Source organism: Lontra canadensis, unplaced genomic scaffold (genome assembly GCF_010015895.1).
Source record: "Lontra canadensis isolate GAN:19392208 unplaced genomic scaffold, GSC_riverotter_1.0 scaffold13, whole genome shotgun sequence".
Classification (NCBI taxonomy): Eukaryota; Metazoa; Chordata; class Mammalia; order Carnivora; family Mustelidae; genus Lontra; species Lontra canadensis.
The window spans coordinates 21688005-21708433 of record NW_022631007.1 but is presented as its reverse complement, the minus strand read 5'-3'; the positions used below and the strand labels follow the sequence as shown (position 1 = coordinate 21708433).

The 20429-nt window shown below is 43.8% G+C and overlaps 1 protein-coding gene across 2 annotated transcripts in view; it reads left to right on the top strand.

The window, feature by feature from the left end:
* The window catches only part of CACNB4 (calcium voltage-gated channel auxiliary subunit beta 4), a 238695-nt gene that overhangs the window by 127 nt on the left and 218139 nt on the right, over positions 1 to 20429 (top strand). The window contains exons 1-2 of one of the 2 annotated variants that reach the window (XM_032857799.1): positions 50 to 267; positions 487 to 570. In XM_032857799.1, coding sequence (XP_032713690.1) covers positions 259 to 267; positions 487 to 570 — 93 coding nt within the window. In that variant the 5' untranslated portion in view covers positions 50 to 258. Of the gene's footprint in view, positions 1 to 49; positions 268 to 486; positions 571 to 20429 lie in introns of those variants that run through there. The other variant, XM_032857798.1, reaches the window with a different exon arrangement.

The following is a 20429-nucleotide window of genomic DNA, read 5'->3' as shown; positions in this document are numbered from 1 at the left end:
CGGCGGCCCGAGAGCGCCCCGCCTTCCAGCTGGCCGCGCGGGGCCCCCAGTCCTGGGAGTCTGTCGCCCCGCGCTGCCACCCCTCCTCCGCGTCCGTCTCTCCTCCAGCTCCTCCTCTGTCTTCTCCTCCCCTTCCTCCTCCTCCTCCTCCTCCTCCACCTCCTCACCTCGTCGGTCTCAGCCCTCCCTCTCTGGAGCCCGCAGCCTTCCCCAGCCGATGCCGGGGACTCGGACCCCGCACCCCAAGAGTCTTTGTTAATGGATGTGGTGGGTGCTCGCGGGCTGCTCTTCCCGGGCATCTTTTCAGCCGTCGAGGCTTGTGCTGGGTGGGTGGGGGTGGGGGCTGTATGTGGGGACCACGGAGGAGACCGGGGTGCGGGCTCTGGGAGACCCCGGCGAGCTGGGGTCTGACTAGCCCGGGGTGGTCGCCCGGCTCCACGTTTCGGTCCTCACCGGCTTCTCTCTGGCCCCGTGTGTCGAGTCCAGGTGGCCCGAGGCACCACGACCCGGAGGAGCAGGTTGAAAAGATCCGATGGCAGCACCACTTCGACAAGCTTCATCCTCAGACAGGTAGGAGGCGGTCTCGGGGCGGCGGCGGGGGGTGTGGGCAGGCCGGGGAGAAGGCCCGGTGCGCCGCGCTGGGGTCCGCGAGCCGAGCGCTGCCCCCACGAGCCGGAGCGGCGAGTCGCGTCCCTGCGCGCCTCTCTCCGGCCGGGGCGGCGCGCTGCGGCTGCGTCCTTCTCCCGCAGCCCCCCGCGCCCCCAGTCTTCGAGGCCGGGAGGCTCCGCGCCCTCTGCAAGTTCGTGCGTGCGGACGCGAGTTGCTGCAGACCTGGCTTAGGGCAGGGATACTGAATTGGACTGAAAAGTGTTTCTAGTTGCACTTTCTGTGCGTGGAGACACGTCTTCAAGTCGTATGCTTGAGTTTGAGTAACCAGGGGCCCGGCACATGGTGGACTTGGCGGACAGTCCGTGGTCTCTGCGATTTCTGCCCTATTTCGAACACTTCTCTGTCTAGGTCTTGAGAGAGTCCCGCGAGCTCTGGTCAAATGCAAGACACTTTGAGCACGAAGTTTGGTGTCACTTGGGACCTATTCTTTGCTTCGGGTAACGAGGCAAGGACTGCCCAGATCTGGTTAAATCAGAGTAAGCCAAGGCAGGCACTCAGTCCCGGGGTCTGGGTGGTACTGCCCTTCGTGTTTGTTTTCTTAGTGATGGTTTCCTTCCGCGTGCTTCTGGTGAGTGTTCTGTGTGCTGACGGTCGCCGCTTACACGGAATGCTTAGATCTCTTTCACCTTGACACAGGAGGTGGGTCCTTAGTTTTTGTACTGCCCATGTGCTGTAAATGAAAGCATCTCTCCACAGCTGCTGGGTGCTAGCGAGATCACGAAAAAGTGAATCACCTTGATCTTTCTTTGGAACAGAAACTGTGGAGGTGTGTGCTTTAGGAAACCTTTGGTCGTCGCCCCAAGACGCCTTTATCCCGGGCTGTGTTGTGGGCTGCTGGAGTGACCTTGGGAAGTTCTTTTCCCTCTAGGTCACTCAGAGCTTGTGTAATGTGTTCTTAACCAATGACGGCAGCCGTGGTGTGTTTCCTTACTGAATATCATCAATTTAAACAGATTATACATGACAAATGGGTTTTAGATTCAAAATTGGACTCAGACTTCTCCTAAAGAGTTCCTAAAACCTATTTAGATAATACTTATTATGCAGATACTAATTTTCTGTAAACAAATTATTACTACTATTTAATTCAGTGAACACCAAGCATTTGCATTATTAAAATAAAGATATTTTGGATCCTGAATTCATCCTAAAAGTGCATTCTATCCCCTTTGCAATGCTTGCTTAGGTCATTTGTGTATTTGATAAAGCAAAGACATTCCTCATCTTTAAAACATTTTTGACTTATGTGACTGAGATCTTGTTGATGTTTATTTTGTAGGTGCCTATTTTTGGTAGTGATTTTTTGTTGTGAATTCTTAGAAATACTAATTATACAGCAGTGTAGTCCCTGAACTGTCTGACTAAAACTTTTGAGTTCATCTACACCATCACTTCACTAATGCTTTACTCTTCTAACCACAAACAAAACAATCTATATTTTTTTAATATTCCTATTCTTTCCTCAATTTACTCCGATAAATGATTGAGATTAATGCATGTATAAGTTCTTGTTAAGAGTGTTGTTATGTATTGTCTTAAAAATGTAAAATATTGCATGCTAATAATTTTGGGAGTTATTTAAACAATGTAGATTTTTATTTTTTATTTTTATTTTTAAAGATTTTATTTATTTATTTGATAGAGAGCACAAGCAGGGGGAGCTATAGGCAGAGAGAGATGCAGGCTCCCCACTGATCAGGGAGCCAGATGTGGGGCTTGATCCTAGGACCCTGGGATCATGACTTGATCCAAAGGCAGACACTCAATTGGCTTAACCTGCTGAGCCACCCAGACACCCCAAACAGTGCACATTTTTAGAATAAATATATTTCATTAGTTTTTCTGAAAGTGGGATTTGTTGATTTAATAAAATGGTCTAATTTAAATTCAGGAGTTATCTGTATTTGCATTATATACACAACCTTCCTATTTTTTTCTGTGTAAAAATAATACATAATTTTTGTGAGCACTTACAGTTCAATAAGTATCTTACACATGATCTTGTTTAAATGGCATAATGTAGACTTCTATAGTGGCTACAATAACTGGGATTTTTGTTTCTTTGACAAGAGATGAAAAGTTATTGCAATATTAGAATTTAACAGTATTTTTTGAAGTAAAATTGAAGAGTTTTCACCTAAGTGCCAAAAAAACATTTTTTAAAAAAGCACAACAGCGGGGTGCCTGTTCAGTGGTTAAAACAGCGGGGTGGTTCAGTGGGTTAAAGCCTCTGCCTTCACTCAAGTCATAATCCCAGGGTCCGGGGATCGAGTCCTGCATCGGGCTCTCTGCTCCGTGGGGAGCCTGCTTCCCTCTATCTCTCTGCCTGCCTCTCTTCTTACTTGTGATCTCTGTCAAATATATAAATAAAAAATCTTAAAAAAAAAAAGCACAGTAGCTGTTTATGTTATTAGAGCCTCATTATTTGTAGAATGACCAGTGACTTACTGTTTTTGAATTCTTGATACACTGGAGTGATGGAATTTCTTGGTGATATTTTAGTCGGTGTGGTGCCTTCACACATGAAGAAGATAGTGGGAATGCCAGCAAAATAGTGCTGCTCATTTCTGGTGTCATATTATTTGTAAAATTAGGGAAAGTGTTCCCCTCACACAAAAAAATATGTCAAATCAGACGGGTAAGTTGGGGCTGGTGGTGAAGAACAGCGGACAGTTGGCAAATTCACCTAGTAAACTGTTTTTTCTTTAAACTGGTGAAAAGTTTTTGTGTTTGTGTGTGTGCACATGTGAGTTGGCCTGAAGACAAGCAACCTGAGAAAACGAGCCTGCTGTCCTCTGTGGACTACTGCTCACAGAGCCCTTTAGGCGTCTTTGACCTTGTTTCGTGGGCTCCTAGATCGCTGGCCTCCACAATCAAGGAGGGATGGAGATTTTGGAATGAGTCCAGGGAACAACTACATGGTTTCTTTGAGGAAAGGTGAGAAGATGAAGTCTTTTGCCACTGAAAGAATAGAGAGCTGGGTGACCCAGTAATGATCTTCAAAGTGTACACCAAAGGCATTCTTTGGAAATGTGATGGACGGTTCTCCGTCTCCACTGAGGATGAAACTCAAGAACTGCTACAGTCAGGAAAGGAACGATGTTTTACAGCAAGGCTTTCTTATTTAAGAAGGTTGCTATCATTGGAATGGCTTTCCAAATGAGTCTGTAGAATTTTCTCCTAGGAGATCACTTCTGACAGACTATTTGTGAGTGGACTATTTAGTCATGTTTTATTTATTTATTTATTTATTTATTTATTTATTTGATTTATTTATTTATTAAGGTTTTATTTATTTATTTGACAGACAGAGATCACAAGTAGGCAGAGAGGCAGGCAGAGAGAGAGAGGAGAAAGCAGGCTCCCTGCTGAGCAGAGAGCCCAATGCAGGGCTCAATCCCAGGACCCTGGGATGATGACCTGAGCCAAAGGCAGTTGCTTAACCAACTGAGCCACCCAGGCGCCCCGATTTATTTATTTATTTTTTAATATTTTATTGAGAGAGTGAGCGAGCAAGTGAGAGAGCGAGCACGCACACAAGCAGGGGGCAGAGGGAGAAGCAGATGCCCCTGCTGAGCAAAGAGCCGGATTTGGGGCTCGGTCCCAGAGGACCCTGGGATCCTGACCTGAGCAGGAAAGCAGATGCTTAACAGACTGAACCACCCAGGGACCCCTATTTATTTATGTTTTAAAGTTTTAGGAAACATTTGTTAAACATTTTCTATGTTCCCAGCACTGTGCTAGATACTATGAAAGAGGAATGAAAAGATGAATGAGACAGAGCCCCGAGACCCAAAGGATTTTGTAATCTATTTATGGAGACATAGGTGTGTACACATAATGTTCCAAGGAATGAGGGTGTGTGCGCTGCATATTGAAGTACTCTGGGTGTCATTGTACATAGAGTTTGTGTGATGGAGTCCTCCAGTTTACTCCCATTTTTCAAAATGATCAAAGTATGATTGGTTTGTTGATCTTTCCTTGTTAAGGCTGCCCTTATGAGGACTGCAAGTCTTACAAGGCCTGGCCCCTCCTAGTTTCCAGCCTCATATTGAACCATGATCTTTTAGCTTTGGACGTAGATCTTGAACACACCATCTTTCCTTCTGCTATAGGCTCTTTGCACATGCTGAACCTTCTGTGTGGAAGGCTCTTATTCTCTCGTCTGCCTACTTAACTTGTAATCTTCCTTGAAACCTAAGTTTTGTCTTTACTTCTTTTTTTTTTTTTCTTTTTAAAGATTTTTTATTTTTAAGTAATCTCTACCCTCAAGGTTGGGCTCGAACTCACAACCCTGAGATCAAGAGTTGCATGCTCCACCAACTGAGCCTGCCAGACACCTCTAGTCTTCACTTATTTTTCTCATCTCTCTGATTATGCCAGTTCCTTAACCACCTACCTCATTCCAGAGTGCATTTTAACAGTTCTCAATAATTTGATTTCTGTTAAAGTCTGTCCCCTCATTCAGATAATAAGCAGGGCCAGGTCTGCATTTGGTCTCCTTTGTATCCTCAGCATTTAGCATAGTAGGTGTTCAATAAATATTTATTTGAATGAACGAAGGAACGGATGGATGGAGAACCAGCTTTATATTTTAGGCATGAGGTTCCACTCTAACATTAAACTCTGTGTTTAATGGGTAGAAATTGCCTTCTAACAAAACTTCCCCAAATTTAGCAGCTTAAAGCAACAACAGTTTTTTTGTTTTGTTTTGTTTTGTTGTTTTTTTTAAATTTCAGTGTGCGGACCAGTGTGTGGTATTATCCGGGCACTGGCATGGCTGAAAGATCTAAAATAGCCTCACACGTGTGGTTGGCAGTTGGTGCTGGCTGCTGCTGAGAACTCGACTAGGGCTTTTGGCAGGGGGCTCAGTCTTCCTCCACCTGGGCTCCCAGCATGGTTGCTTGAACTTCCTTACAACATGGTGGCTGGGTTCCAAGAAGGGGCATCCCAGGAAGTAAAGGGTGAAGCTGCAGATTTTGTAAAACCTGCTGTTAAAAGCTACATGACATTGCTTCTGCTACAGTCTCTAAATCAAAACAAAGGGCTAGCTCAGTTTCAAAGGGAGAGGAAATAGACTCTCTTTTGGTGGGGTGTAGCAAGGTCACCTTACAAAAGAGCATGTTATTATTGCAGTCATCTTTGGAACCATCTACTTTAGATCACAGAACCTTGGGCTTTTTTTAAGTATGCTAATCAAATGATCGTGATCATAATTCAGTAAACCCACACTGTATTTAGAGATTGAAAACATATTTAGTTACTAAGTTGGTACTATAATACAACAAGCTGGCAAAAAATTCTTTGGGTTATAATTCAGAGACACATTTCTCCAATAAAATGCATATTCACCAACAGAAGGTGTATGCTTTGTGCATAGCTCCAAGAATAATCATATGCTTAGAGGCGTGTATATATGCAAAATTCATCCATAAACTTAGAATTACAAAATTTTAGAACAGGAAGACATTGCAAAGGGAAAGTACGTCAGTTCCTCATTTTCAGATGAATGAGGAGACCCAAGGACATAAAGGCTGTACTGACATCACATCAGTAGTTATAGAACCAAGACAGGGGCAGGGGACCTTACTCAGATTCTCCAGTTTTTCCATCACAACACACTTCATCCCTGAAATATCAAGACAGACATACAAACACAGAAATGTGGACACATGAAAGGACATATGGAGCTTATTCCTCTTAGATCCTAGAATAGTATTTTTTTTTTAATTTTTTTATTTTTTAAAGAGAGAGAGTATAGCACAGAGGAGCAGATGGCAGAGGAGAGAAAGGATCCCAAGCAGGCTCCACGCTCACTGAAGAGCTTGATGGAGGGCTCAGTGTCATGACCCTGAGATCACAACCCAAGGTGAACTGAAGAGTCTATCCTTTAAGTGAGAGAGCCAACCAGGAGCCCCTGAACATGGAAGTATTCTTTTTTTTTTTTTTTAATTTTTATTTATTTATTTATTTGACAGAGAGAGAGAGAGACAGAGAGAGCAGGAACACAAGCAGAGCGAGTGGGAGAGGGAAAGCAGGCTTCTTGCCGAGCAGGGAGCCTTATATGGGGCTCGATCCCAGAACTCTGGGATCATGACCTGAGCCAAAGGCAGGTGCTTAATGACTGAGCCACCCAGGTGCCCCCTGGAAGTATTCTTAATTTATATGGTTACTGTGAAGAACAAAGCAACAACTAGAGAATCTTGAGATTGTAGTTTTCCCCCTAATTTTACCATAAGATGGAATTTTGGTTTGGATGGTTCATGGAAGTTTGTTTAGTAGTCATTATATTAGCCACAGTCTACCCAGGAAACAAAACTCCTTGGGATTTTACAACTGAGGGACTTGAATGTAGAGACATGTTAAACAGGTGATGGGAGAGTTTGGAAGCTAACCCTTTAGGTTAGCAACAGCTGGAAGCCACTGCCACCTCTAGGTTAGCAGGAAAAGGAAGCTGTTCCTGGAGCCCAAGGGCCAGAGTCACCTGGTAGACGCTGGAGCCCCTGGTGTACTGTTTTGTGGGAGCAAGAAACAAGGAGAAAGCAAGAAAGCAAGGAGAAAGAGGACATCATCTTACACTTGTTAGGATGGCTACAATAAAAAAGAGAAAAAATAGCAAGTGTTCGTGAGGATGTAGAGAAATGGACACCCTGGTGCACTGTTGGTGGGAGTGTAAATTGGTGCAGCTACTGTTGAAAACAGCATAGAGATCCTCAAAAAATTGAAATTAGAACTATCATATGATTTATCAATCCCAGTTCTGGCTATTTATCTGAAGAAAATGAAAACACAAGCTTGAAAAGATATATGCAGCCCATGTTCATTGCAGCCAGTGTTTACCGTAGCCAGGGCATGGCAAAAACCTAAGTGTTCATTGATGGATGAGTGTATTAAGAAGTTGTGGGGTGTGTGTATAGAGGAGTGTGTGTGTGTGTGTGTGTGTGTGTGTGTAATTCAGACACGAGAGAATGAAATCTTGCTATTTGTGATAACATAGATGGACCTTAAAGGCATTATGCTAAGTGAAAGAAATCAAATAATAAGATAAATACTGTATGATCTCACCTGCATGTAGAATCTAAAAAGCCTCCCCAAACCAAAAAAAAAAAAAAAAAAAAAAAAAAAACCAAACCAAAAACAAAAATTGAGCTTATAGATACAGAGAACAGATTAATGGTTGCCAGGTGCAGGGGTGGGGGAATAGGTGAAATGGGTGAAGGGGTCACAGGTACAAGCTTTCAATTATAAAATAAGTCATGGTGGGTGTAATGTACAGCAGGGGGACTGTAGTTAATAATCTATTGTGCATTTGAAAGTTGGTTAGAGAATAGATCTTGAAAGTTCTCATCAAAAGAAAAAAGGTGATGGGTGTTAACTAGACTTGTGATTATTTTGCAATATATGGAAATATTGAATCGTTATGTTGTATACCCAAAACGAATATCATGATCTTTGTCAATTATACTTCAATTAAATAGAGAGAGAGACAGGATATATAGCTTCTACTAAAGAAGCCACTTGAGGGCAGAGAAAGGGGAGGAATATTCTGTCCCCCCCATACGTCCCCCCCACCCCGCCAGCTAGTCCCCCATTCTCCTGATGCACCAGCCCTTGGCTGAGCCCAGCTGGAAGCTGGCTGACCGGGAGCCTGGGAAGCAGCCTGCAGACCCTCGGCCCTCTTGAGAGAGAAAGCAGCACAGAGGAAGGGGAGAATGATGCTGAGGGAAATGGGACAGGACCAGCGCAACCATTATATTGTAGCTGCATGAGAATAGTAATGATTCGTTTTCATTAACAGAATTAGAAGTTTACTTGCTCTGTAAGTAAACTTCCTGGCCAAGTGGGATAATACAGTTACAGTGAACCTGAGGGGAAAGTTCACACCTGTTTCCTGTGTGAATTTTATCTGGAATGCGTCTTCCCAAATTGAGACCAAGAAAGAACTCTGCCTTTCGTGGCAAACTGCTTTGTTTTCGCTCTTGGGCTTGGAACATGAATTTATGGAACTGAATTTATGACGTTTCTTACTGAGAAATCCAGTTTCTGGGCAGCTAACCCGTGAACTAGTCCCTTGTGCTCTTCTCCAAGCCCCTGTTCTTGGCACAGAGAGTTCCCTAAAGTCTCATTTTTGTAGAATAAAGAACTATTTATCCTTCAGTTTAGGATGGTGAGATTTTATTGAAACTTAGATGATTCTGATTGAAATTTTAATCTTTCTGGAAAGTTATAGGATGCGGAGTGGATCCTTAAGCTGGAAAGGACCTTGGTGTTACCGTGGCCTTCTCTCTTTAATGACTCCAGTGCTGCCTCAGGCACTGCCGTCCCTGGGTGTTAAGGAGCAGAGACTCCTTGTTCATTCATCAAGGGAAAAAGCAGGGGTGGCGCTGAAGAGAGTGTGGTTAAGTCACACCATGTGGTGTAGCTAGTTGTAGAAACCAGTCCCTCTGCTTCTGGGGAGTCAGTAGCTGAGCCCAGACAATCTAGTTCTGAGCCATCTTTTCTGCTGATGCTGTAGCATTAGCCCAACTCCTCACCTTCCTCCTAGTTTGGCCATTTCTTGGTGTTCTTTCTGCAGCTCGGACTCCGAGAAAGCATCGGCCCTAACCAAGGACAGCAGGCTTGCAGTTCACTCACATTCACTGACGACTTGAAGAAATGTCGGCAGGCACGTGCGCAGAGGGGCACGTGGGCCCCGTTCTGCTGTCTGGCCTCTGCGTGCTTCGTTTCAGGCAACACTTTGGAGCATAGTGTTCCCTAGAACAGTGCTGTCCTCGGTGTCGCTTGCTCTTTGCTGGACCTTCCTTCCCAGCAGGCGTGTGTGCCCCGAGAATGGGTTAAGGCCTCAGCAACATGGGTCCTCGGAGTCTGTCCTTCAGCAGGGTGTGCCTGAGATGGGCCCAGAGCCCCTGGATGGTTTTCACTCCCCTTGAGCCCAGGGCCTTGCGCCAGTATCTCCTCTGTGGGGCTGTGCAGAGCATTTCCTTCACGCTCCCCCGTCACACACGGTCTTTACAGTACCTCTCCAGGTTCGGGTACAGCAAAGTGCTGAGTCCCCAAAGGGAGCCAGGCTCTTAGCCCCAAAGAACCCCTACAGAAACCCATTCTGCCCTGCATCACAGTTGCCTGCCCTTGTCCTTCGTGACCCAGGAGAACGTTGAGGTAAAATACAGCACCCTTCGTTCTAGAAGAGTTGTTCTGAACTTGATTACATAGCGACACATCAGCAATTGTATGTGGCTTTAACCACATAAACTGGGGCAGGGCGTGGGGGTGGGACTAGAGCTAGAAGCCGAAATGAATGCCAAAGCTGAATTATTCAGTTTTCAGGGAGTACTTTTAGGGCTTTCAGGTAACGATAATGACAAGCTGTGTGCTATGGCAACCTGCTTTCAGAACCAGAGAAGGCTGATGTTTCAGGAACACCTGGCTGGAGTATAGAGCGGGCTTTGAAATTCCTTGATGACAGCTCTCATTTTCACTGGAGTAAACATGCCCGTCTGCAGGCTTCCCTACTTTCTTGAACGTGTCCTTTCTTGTTACACACATGCACGGAGAAGAGGTGGTCCCTTGACTCTTAAGGAATGCCATTCAGCATTTGTGTTTTATATCCCGAAAGCATTAATTAGACGGGGGCTGTACAGCTTCTGCGACATCCCCTGACTCTCTCTGGTCATTTCCCTGTAATCATTTGGTTGGCAGACTGGGCCAATTTTGTTTCTCAGTTTATGTTCTCTGTTGGTGGAGGCATCTTTGTCCAGGGCTGCAGTTTAATAGCTGTGGTAGTAGTCTTTGTTTTGAGAGGAAATATTTTGTAAACGTAAACCTGAGAAGAATCTGCATTTTTCTGGGTTGTCAAAATCACTAGAAATGGTGACTTTTTGTAGTGCTCACTATATCATATTATAATACTAATTTTAAACTCCTTAGGAAGACTTTTTTGCAGTTTCTCTTTTAGCACTGGAAAGACCAGCAGTAATGGAAATGCAGAGTAGCTTAACATGTAGATGGATTTATCATACCCTTCTCCTTTCTTCTCGAATAGCCCAGTGCTGGTGTCAACAACTCAACATGCTGGTTGTGTTTTCCCATCACACAGGTGGGTAAAATGATCGCTGTTAGGGTTAGGGTGTTCAAAGGCATGACTTTCTTATTTGGCCTCTGTGTGTGTGTGTGTGTGTGTGTGTGTGTGTGTAACAGAGAGGAGGAAGTCATTTTTTCAGGAATTTAGAGGATGTACTCTGTTATCATCATAATCTCATTTTAGAACATTTTCATCACCCCCAAAAGAGACCTTGTACTCATTATCAGTCCTTCTCCACACTCCTCCCCAACCTTAATTTACTAGTCTCTACGTCTATAGATTTGCTTATTCTGAACATTTCATATAACTGGAATAATACAATAAAATGTGATCTTTGTGATTTGCTTCTGTTTTTTTTTTTTTTTTTTTTTTTTTCCCATTTACTTATGCTCTACAGCAGGCTGAGGGTTTCAAGTTAGAGCCCCTGGTCCACATGTGCAGCTGTTGGTCTACCTGTGTAAAGGGACTTGGCTTTCCTTAAGCCTATGTTTCAGAGAGCTTTTCAAGTCATGGTAGAACATATTTATATTCATTGTAGAGCTACAGTCTTAAGTCATAAAGATGAATTTTGTGAGGAGCCAACTATTTGACCCGCATGGAAGTCAAATCCCTGACCTTGGCCTCCTTGTCATCAGGATTGAACAAAATTGAGTGACTCTCATCTATAGAAGGGGCTTTCTATAATAGGATGAGATCCCTGAGATTAAAAAAGTGAGCAACAAAAGTAGTTACTGTCTTCATTTTCAATAATTTTTCATCATAGAAGTGTCTTGGATATTTATAATCCAAAGTACTTTAAAAAATTTTATCTAGATGCTTATAATAAATCAGCTCTGATAGTTATAATGTTTTTTTCCTTGGGAGATACAATTAAGGAGAAAGCAGAGTGTCGAGTCCCAAGTTAAGTACAATATTTATGGGAATTACTGGGTATATAAAACTGAACTCTCTATGTGGCAGGTGCTGCTCAATTATATTTGAGCACTTCCCTGGGGGACAAAAGTCAATTATCAACACAGTCGTGTGGGAGAGAAATAGGTCAGCTGCAAATATTCTCTGCTAATTTCAGAAAGCTTGAGGGGTGATTTAGTTTGGGGAACATTTTTTATTCGTTTGGTCTCTGTGCCATAGGGAGACCTTCTGGTAGGAAAGGCTCAGTGTTTCATTTGGTATTGGTTGCCATACTCATTTACTTTAACATAAATATTTCTTTTGGTCCTATAAAATGAAAATTAAACCAAATAGTACCAGTAAAAATGATGTCAAATACACACTGGAAGAGTAATTGTACCGTAGGTGTTATTATTACTATTGCTATTTCTACATTAGTAGCCATCTTCAGGGTTTTAAACTAATCCAATAAAATGCAGATTTCATATTTCCAAGTATTTTGTTTTCTATTTCTATATAAGAAGAGTAAAAAATGTTAATTGTGGGAAAAAAAAGAAAAAGGAAGGACATTGTGTTTTTAAAAGATTATGTTTATTTATATTTTTATTGTGGTAAAATATACATAATGGGAAATTTACCATTTTAGCCAATCTTAAATGTATAATTTGGTGGCATTAAGTACTTTCACTAGTGTAATTTTTTTTAAGTGGATGTGCAGATTATTTAAAATGTAAGCAGGCAAAACCTAAATATATCCAACTTATAAATGTGCTAAAAACATCCACCTGGATAGGCCTCCCACCCCGACTGTGGCCTTGTTTAAAGTGCGGGCAGCAACAGAAAACAGCCCTTGGTGTTTCACAGAGCTCTGGCTTCTGAAGTTGGGAAGAACCAGGAAGCAGTCCAGAGGCAGGATGTGGCCTGGAAACTGCCTGGGACTGTTGGGTGGGCTTAGGAAGCTGGGGCTGGGGCAAGGAGCCTGGGCAGGCTGGGAGGGTGGGGTTTTGCCCCCGAATACCTGTTTTTTTGTTTTGTTTTGTTTTGTTTTAATTTTTATTCTTTTTCTTTTCTTTCTCTCTTTTCTTTCTTTTCTTTTTTTTTTTTTTTTTTTTTTGGTTTTTATTTATTTGATGGAGATACAGCAAGAGAGGGAACACAAGCAGGGGGAGCGGGAGAGGGAGAAGCAAGCTTCATGCTGAGCAGAGAGCCTGATGAGGGGTTTGATTCCAGGATCCTGGGATCATGACCTGAGCTGAAGGTAGACACTTAATGACTGAGCCACCCAGGCGCCCCCTAATACCTGTTTTAACATGCCCGAATGCTTTTCTTCTTCCTCTGCTGTCTGAGGTCCAGTTTCAAATGATTTAGGTTAATGAGCATCCTATATGAAACACATGCTTGTTCTCAGGAGTCTCCAGGGGCTCTAGTCATTCACACAGTATTGTAGCTTGACTTACTGTTTACAAACAGGCTCATCTTCCCATCCTTTAAAGGTGTGCCACTACAGAACAGACATGCTCCCCAATGATGACTCCCTGAGTCTGTCCTTTCTCACAGTCTCCCCCACTTTCCCATCTAAACTTGCCCCTTTCTGCCCTTGCTCCTGGCACAGACCCCCAGACTTGGACTCAAACCATGCTTTCTCCCCTCTGCCCATGCAGTCATGCCATTCCTTCTCCTTGAGGAAGGTCTCACCATTTTCACATGATGATGATCTTTCCATCTGTCAAACCCCTCTAGAACCTTTCTCCACAAAGCTCTGTAATATGGCTCTAGATTGACTTCTCTTGGAACTTTTTTTTTTTAAGATTTTTATTTATTTATTCCAGAGTGTGAGTAGGGGAAGGGGTGGTGGGGAGAGGGAGAGAGAGAGAGAGAGAGAGAATCTTAAGCGGATTCCCTGTCAAGCATGGAGCCTGATGTAGGGCTCTATCCCATGACCCATGATATTATGACCTGAGCTGAAACCAAGAGTCAGATATCTGACCAACTGGGCTACCGAGGCGCCCTTTTCTGGCCTTCTGTTTTGACTGTTCACCTAGATTCTCCTTTGGGTAAGCTGGATGTCCCCATACCCCACCAACCTGTGGGGCTGTATGGACAGGTACCACATGGGACAAGAGGAAGAAGGAGCCGAAGTTGTAAGGAATCAGCATTAATAATCCGCATTTCACTTGTTCACCTTTCCTACCTGTAGGGAGACATAGGACCTCAACATCTGCCTCCTAATATCTTGTGCATTATTTCTTTGAGTCCAGTGGGTGCTCACAGCTCTGTCCCTCATTATGTCTGCTGCGACAGCTTTTGAGGAAGGCTTCTCCTGCTGCATTCACTCTGCCTCTTCTGTGAGAATACTGCTTTCTGCCAACTAGGAAGCTCCTTCTCAGGCAAAACACACAAGGTGACACACAGCATTATGTTCTTCAGCCTCTCTGGATCAGCTGTACTGCAGACCTCCTCAGCTCTGGTCACACTCTGTCTCCTGGGCACTTGAGTAGCACTTCCTGTGCCCTGAAAGTCCAAGAATCCCTTGTAAAGCCTGCATCCCTCTGTAGGGTCCTGCAGGGGAACAAGCATTATTCTGAATCTGCCCCAGGACTATACATGGAACTTGGTTCTGTCAGCAGCTCTCATGCTTTGTTGACCTGTGCAAATTGTTGTACATGCAGACAAACTTCGAATCCCTTTTTAGGGTCTTCTGTAACACACTCATAATAAGTGATGTAGTTTTCTTTATTTTTGCTTTATGAATTTGTATTTGAGGGTGAGTAGGAGAAAGAAAGGGGAAGGTGATGTTGGGGACTGAGTGTCTTTGGGAGTTAGTGCAGGTCTGGGTAGTGCAGGTATCAGAATGGAGACCTTTGGAGAAAAGGAGGGTCCTGGATGGCTGAGAAGAAAGACCGTAACCCATGGGAAAGGGTTTCAGAAAGGGAGATGAATGGGGATCAAACTGGGTCGAATTTAAGCTTTGTTCTGGAATGTATCTGTTAGGACTCTTTTAGTCACAAATAAACAGGCACTCAGCACAAATCGGCCAAGGCAACATATAGAATTATTGGCTCATGCAAGTGAAAAGTCCAGGGGTGGGTGCGACTGGCTTCTTGTATGGCTCATTCCAGAAGTTCATGACTTCCTCAGACTCCCTTTCTTTGCAGTTCTTCCAACACCGCATGCCTTTCTCTGCTCACCTCTGTGTGCTGGCTTGGACCTCAGCCTAGCCCCTGTCATGGTGGCAGCAGTGGCTCAGACTCTCCCATCCATCCCCGGCCCTGTTCAGAGGAGCAGAGAGCCTCTCTTAGGATAGCTCCAGCAGGAAGGAAAAGGGTTTTTGTTTGCTTGTTTCTTCAGAGCAACACCCTCCCCCTGAAACACAGCGCACAGTACGTGCACACATACACGTTTTGTGAATCTTATTGGCCTGAAATAGCACATGAACTAACATTGTGGGCTGAAGTCAGTAGTTGGTACCTCCTAGGGATGAGATTGGGGTTACCCCATCATGGCTAAGCTCTGAGACCAGTTTCCTAAGGGAATTTTGAGAGCTAGTGGTGGAGAGGAAGATGGATACTGCAAAAACAATTAGCCAGACATTTACTCAAGGAAGGACTTTTTATGCAGACCCAGGCAAGATGATCTGAATTTCTTCCTTCTCCTGCCCCTCCTTCCTCTTTTACCATGTTTTAACCATGTCATGGATTAAAATGTAATTTTAAAAAATTGTTGCAAAAATATAACCCTAAAATTTACCATATTAACCATTTTTCCGTGTATGGTCCAGTGACTTTAAGAATACCTCCGTTGTTGCCACCAGCTATCCTAAATACAATTTTGTAGGTAATCTGGAGTCTTTCTGTGGTAACATTGTTTCTTCTTTTTTTTTTTTTTAAAGATTTTATTTATTTATTTGACAGAGATGACAAGCAGGCAGAGAGGCAGGCAGAGAGAGAGAGAGAGGGGAGAAGCAGGCTCCCTGCTGAGCAGAGCCTGATGCGGGGCTCAATTCCAGGACCCTGGGATCATGACCTGAGCCGAAGGCAGAGGCTTTAACCCACTGAGCCACCCAGGCGCCCCTGTAACATTGTTTCTTAATGAGAAAATATATACCAAGTTTCAAATAACTGACTCAACAGTGAATTTCTGGGACACAAGTATTAATTCAGGAATGACTACTGAATGAATATTTCCCAGGAACTCCATTTTTCTGTTAGCAAAATGGGGGTTTAAGTGGGGAGGGCTAGTGACCTCTGAGGTTCCTTTAAGCTCTAGTATTATAGGACTTTATGTCTGTGTCTGCAGATGTGTGTGGTCAACTCATACATTGTGCTAGAAACCACTGTATTTTGTAGTTTTTGCATCTTTCCTGGGTCGCCTAGCTGCTGAGATGAACTCATAAAATGTAGGGTCATTCGATATAAAATATTATTGAAAGTATTAGATGACGATATCCTTTTTAGAGGGTAATAAAGAGATGATGTGGAGAAGCTTACAAGAAGAAAGATAATTTGGAATAGAGCTGGAATTTATAACTCTTTCAAGCATATGCACGAGGCATGAAAGGATATGTGGAGAATAGAGCGGGTTGTCAAGAATGAAGTATTTGTGTAATGTGTTAAGATGTTTGGCAGATGTGCATCCTGGAGGCTATTAAGAGGAAATCAGCTGAGCAGTGGGGTAGCTCCTGCTGCTATGATTATTACAGCAACCAGGAAGAGCAAGTAGCTAATGGGGATCTAAATCTATAATAAAGAATAACAAAAGTTGCTATATTGAAACTTTGCTGAAGGTGAGTGGAACCGCAAGATTGATTTATATCATTCGAAAACTGCATTAGGAGCTTTCAGTATCGACTTTCCTGCTTATCCCTCGTTTCTCAGGGGCATAGTCAGCATAGGTTCCCATTTTCTGATAAATAAGACAGGAATGTCTGTTTTTAAGTGATATTAACTATTTAATAAGTAGATTATGGTGGATATTTTTATAACAGATCTCATGTGTTGAATTGCTTGGGTAAATTCCTGCACTTAACTATTTTCTTTCTCTTTTCTCTTCCAGTCAGTGACACATGCTCCTTATTTATTATTTAAAGATATATTTATATCTTGTTCTAGAAATGACTACATTAGCTTGTATGATATCACAAGCCAATAAAATCAACTAAGGAGAAAATAAGGGTAAGAATGTATGCTGAGTCCATAAAATGTATGCCAAGAAAACTCCAGTCACTTACTAGTTGGGAGCCTCCGGTTTGACTCTGAACTTTCTGGGAACTGCGTAAAGAAGAGAGCAAGATCAGTTACAGGATTTACAATGTCTTACGGTAAAAATAAAGTTGTTCTTTAGGAAAAACGCACATACTTCCTGCACCGAGACTAGAGAGAGAAAGTTCTCCCATGTTTTCATAGAGTCAACACTGTGTAAGACAGTCAGTTAAACCATGAAGTGATACTTGGTCATAATTCTGGAGTTGTTTGTTAAAATTATCCTTCCATGTAGAGATGATGTTCCTCATCACGCTGGAGTATTGTTCAATAAAAGCAACTGTGTGGGAGCCATTGATATATGGTCCCCAAGTGTCTGTGATTCTCAGCCTTGGCTGCATATTAGATCACCAGGTAAATATGTGAAATATGTAAAATATGTAAAAATCCAGTACAGCCCCAGCTGTACTCCAGCTTGATTAAATTAGGGTTTCGGAGGCATCAGTGTTTTTCCAAACTCCCCAGGTAATAGATGCTGCTCTCTGATCTCATGTAATCCAGGAGATTTTAGAGCAGCTGTTTTCAATGTATTAATTGTATGTATTAATCAGGATAGGTCAGGTAATGCTGCAGTAATAAAAACCTCCCCCATGGGGCTCCTGGGTGGCTCAAGCCTCTGCCTTCAGCTCAGGTCATGATACCAGCGTCCTGGGATAGAGCCCTGCATTGGGCTCTCTGCTCAGCGGGGAGCCTGCTTCCTCCACTCTCTCTGTCTGCCTCTCCGCTTACTTGTGATCTCTGTCAAATAAATAAATAATAAAAAAACAAAACCAAAAAACCTCCCCCAAACAAAAACTACAGCAACAACACTTGTTGTGCACTCACACCCCATCTATCTCCTGAGTTGGCTGGGAGGCTTCCTTGCTGTTGTTCTCACTCCGGTAGAGCAGCCATTCCCTGGCACATTTCAGTTTGCTACAGAAGAGGGAATGAGAGACACAGTGGATCATACATTGGCTGTTGCAGATGCTAAGCTACTTTACCACTGAAACAAAAAGATAAAATGTATATTTCTTTGTCACTTACCAGTCCAGAGGTAGGTGGGCAGTTCAGAGTCGTAAATAGCTCTATTCCAAGAGATCATTGTTCCAAGGACCCAGGCTGGGGGCAGGCTCTGTCATTCTCAATATCTAGATTCCATCTCTGGGTCCAGCGTGACTGCTCCAGTCATCACTGTTTCCTAGGCAGCTCAAAGGGGAAAGAAGAGAATAAGCATTTCATTTTTAAAGGAATGACCTAGAAGTTAAACATATTTCTTGCGCTCCAAACCCATTTGCCTGAACTTTGTCGTGAGGCTACATCTGCCTTCAAAGGAGACTGAGAAATGTGGTCTCTAGCTGAGTAGCCATGTGAAGGCTAAAAATTGTGATGGCTCTATTTCTGGTAGGAAAGAGAGGATGGATATTGGGGCCAGTTAGGCAGACTCTGCCTTGTCACAATAGTGGTTTGCGAAGTTTGGCTTTAACATAAAGATTTCTTTAAATGAAATTGTGGATGTTATCTTTGGTGATGTAGTCAGCATACTTGAAGGTGCTTTGATGGGAGGGACTACATCTGGATCACCCTCCCAGTCTCCTCATCATGCTGTCTGCACAGTTCACCGTGAAGGACATATGGACATAGTCCTACAGATGAACCGATGGCTCGCATGTGCTGCAGGCTGTCCCTCTGAAATATTGTTCTTCATGGAAGAATTTTGGGATGATATTGAAATGGTGGGTCTGAATAATCCTTGCAGTCAGTTCTATCTCTGAAAGCCACCACAAATCCATCCACTTCTCTCCATCTCTCTTGCCACCAGCCTAGTTTCTAGGGTGAGCCTCCAGCATCTCTCTTCCGGTCTGCCGGAAGTCTCCCTGCTTCCATTCACCACCACGTCCAATCCTCACACAACTTCCAGAGCTGTCCTTTCAAAAAGGACATCAGGTCATGGCATTCCCCTCTTTTAAACCCTCCAAATGGATTTCAGTTGTGTGAGAGTGTGATCTAAATTCCTTATTGTCTGCAAGGCTCTGTAATGATAGAATTCCTGCCAGACTCCTTTTCAGCTGCCACACCCCTGCTTACTATCTCCACTCCCCCTGCAGCCCCTTCCCCCAGCCCAAGGCCTTCTTTGTGTTCTTTGAATAAGCCAAGTTTTTTTTTTTCTTTTTTAAGATTTTATTTATTTGACAGAGTGTGCGTGTGAGCACAAGCAGGTGGAGCCATGGGCAGAGGGAGAGGGAGAAGCAGATTCCTTGCTGAGCAAAGAGCCTGACATGGGGCTCAATCCCAGGACCCTAGGATCATGCTCTGAGCCGAAGGCAGACGCTTAACTGACTGAGCTACCCAGGCGCCCCTGAATAAACCAGGGTTAATCCTGTCTCTGGGCCTTTACATCTCTGTCCTTTTTTGTCTTGGGATGCTTTTTCCCCAGCTCTGTACATGGCTGCTTCCTTCTCCCATCTGAACCCAAACATTACCGTCTTAGACCTCCTCTGGCTGCTCATTGAAGGCAGGCCCCCCCTTGTGCTTACTTGCTATCACATTCCTTTACTACCAGAAATAACCTTAGTTGCATCTTCTTTTTACTTATTCATTCCCATCAATCTTTATAGGAACATAAGCACCAAAAAGGCAGGGAACTGGTATGTCCTTGTCATTGTGCATTCCACATAAACAAAATAGGCATCTGACACAGTATGAGTGTTTAATAAATATTGATTCGTAAATGAACAGAATGATAGTGATTCAGTACTTGGGTAAGAACCAGAGTAGGGCCTAGTATTTGTTGTCCGTTAAGTGAGACATTGTGCTAAGGATAGTCTTGCTGTTCTCTTTTAAGACTTGAGGTATCTAAGAAGAACATGTTCCTGAAAAGGAGGTTTAGAGGGGATCCATGGACTGAGGGTCTTCTCAGAAAGCGGTTGGAAGTTTTCTCAAAAACACACAGACGGCTGTTTGTGGACCCACAGTGTCAAGCTCAAAGACATAGCTGCAGTGTTTTTGGCTTGGAAAAAAAATCAAAGCAGGTGTGGTCCTGTGGCACCTTGGCCCCTACCATGGCACCCTGAGCTTTGGACTGTTCCCTTTCTAATCTTCTTCCCCAGTAGACTTCACAGCGAAATGTCTGCCCCAAGCACTGGATTGCAAGACTTGATGTCAGAGATATTGGTTACAGTTTGGTGACACACAGGTCCACAACAGCTTTACTCTCTTGGTGTTTTCCTTTGGATGCTGCATCCTGGATTTGCTTCAGGACAGTTTCTGCCTGCACGGAGGGCATCAAAGAAGCCTCTTGATCAGCACCGACTGACGAGCACGTGGCCTCAGCCGTTCCTCACCTTGTGGCTGATGCTTTGGTCTGGGGCTGCAGACTGGATATGCCTGAGTCCTGCTGACCAGTCCTTTCATCCCAGACTTCCTCAGGGGGCAGCAGGATGTGCTGGACTCTAGAACTTGAGCCAGAGTTAGGAAAGCTGAGACAGGTGTCTGTGCATATGGCCGAGGGGGGTATGGCTCAGTGCCTGCAGAGAGACAAGCTGGCAGCG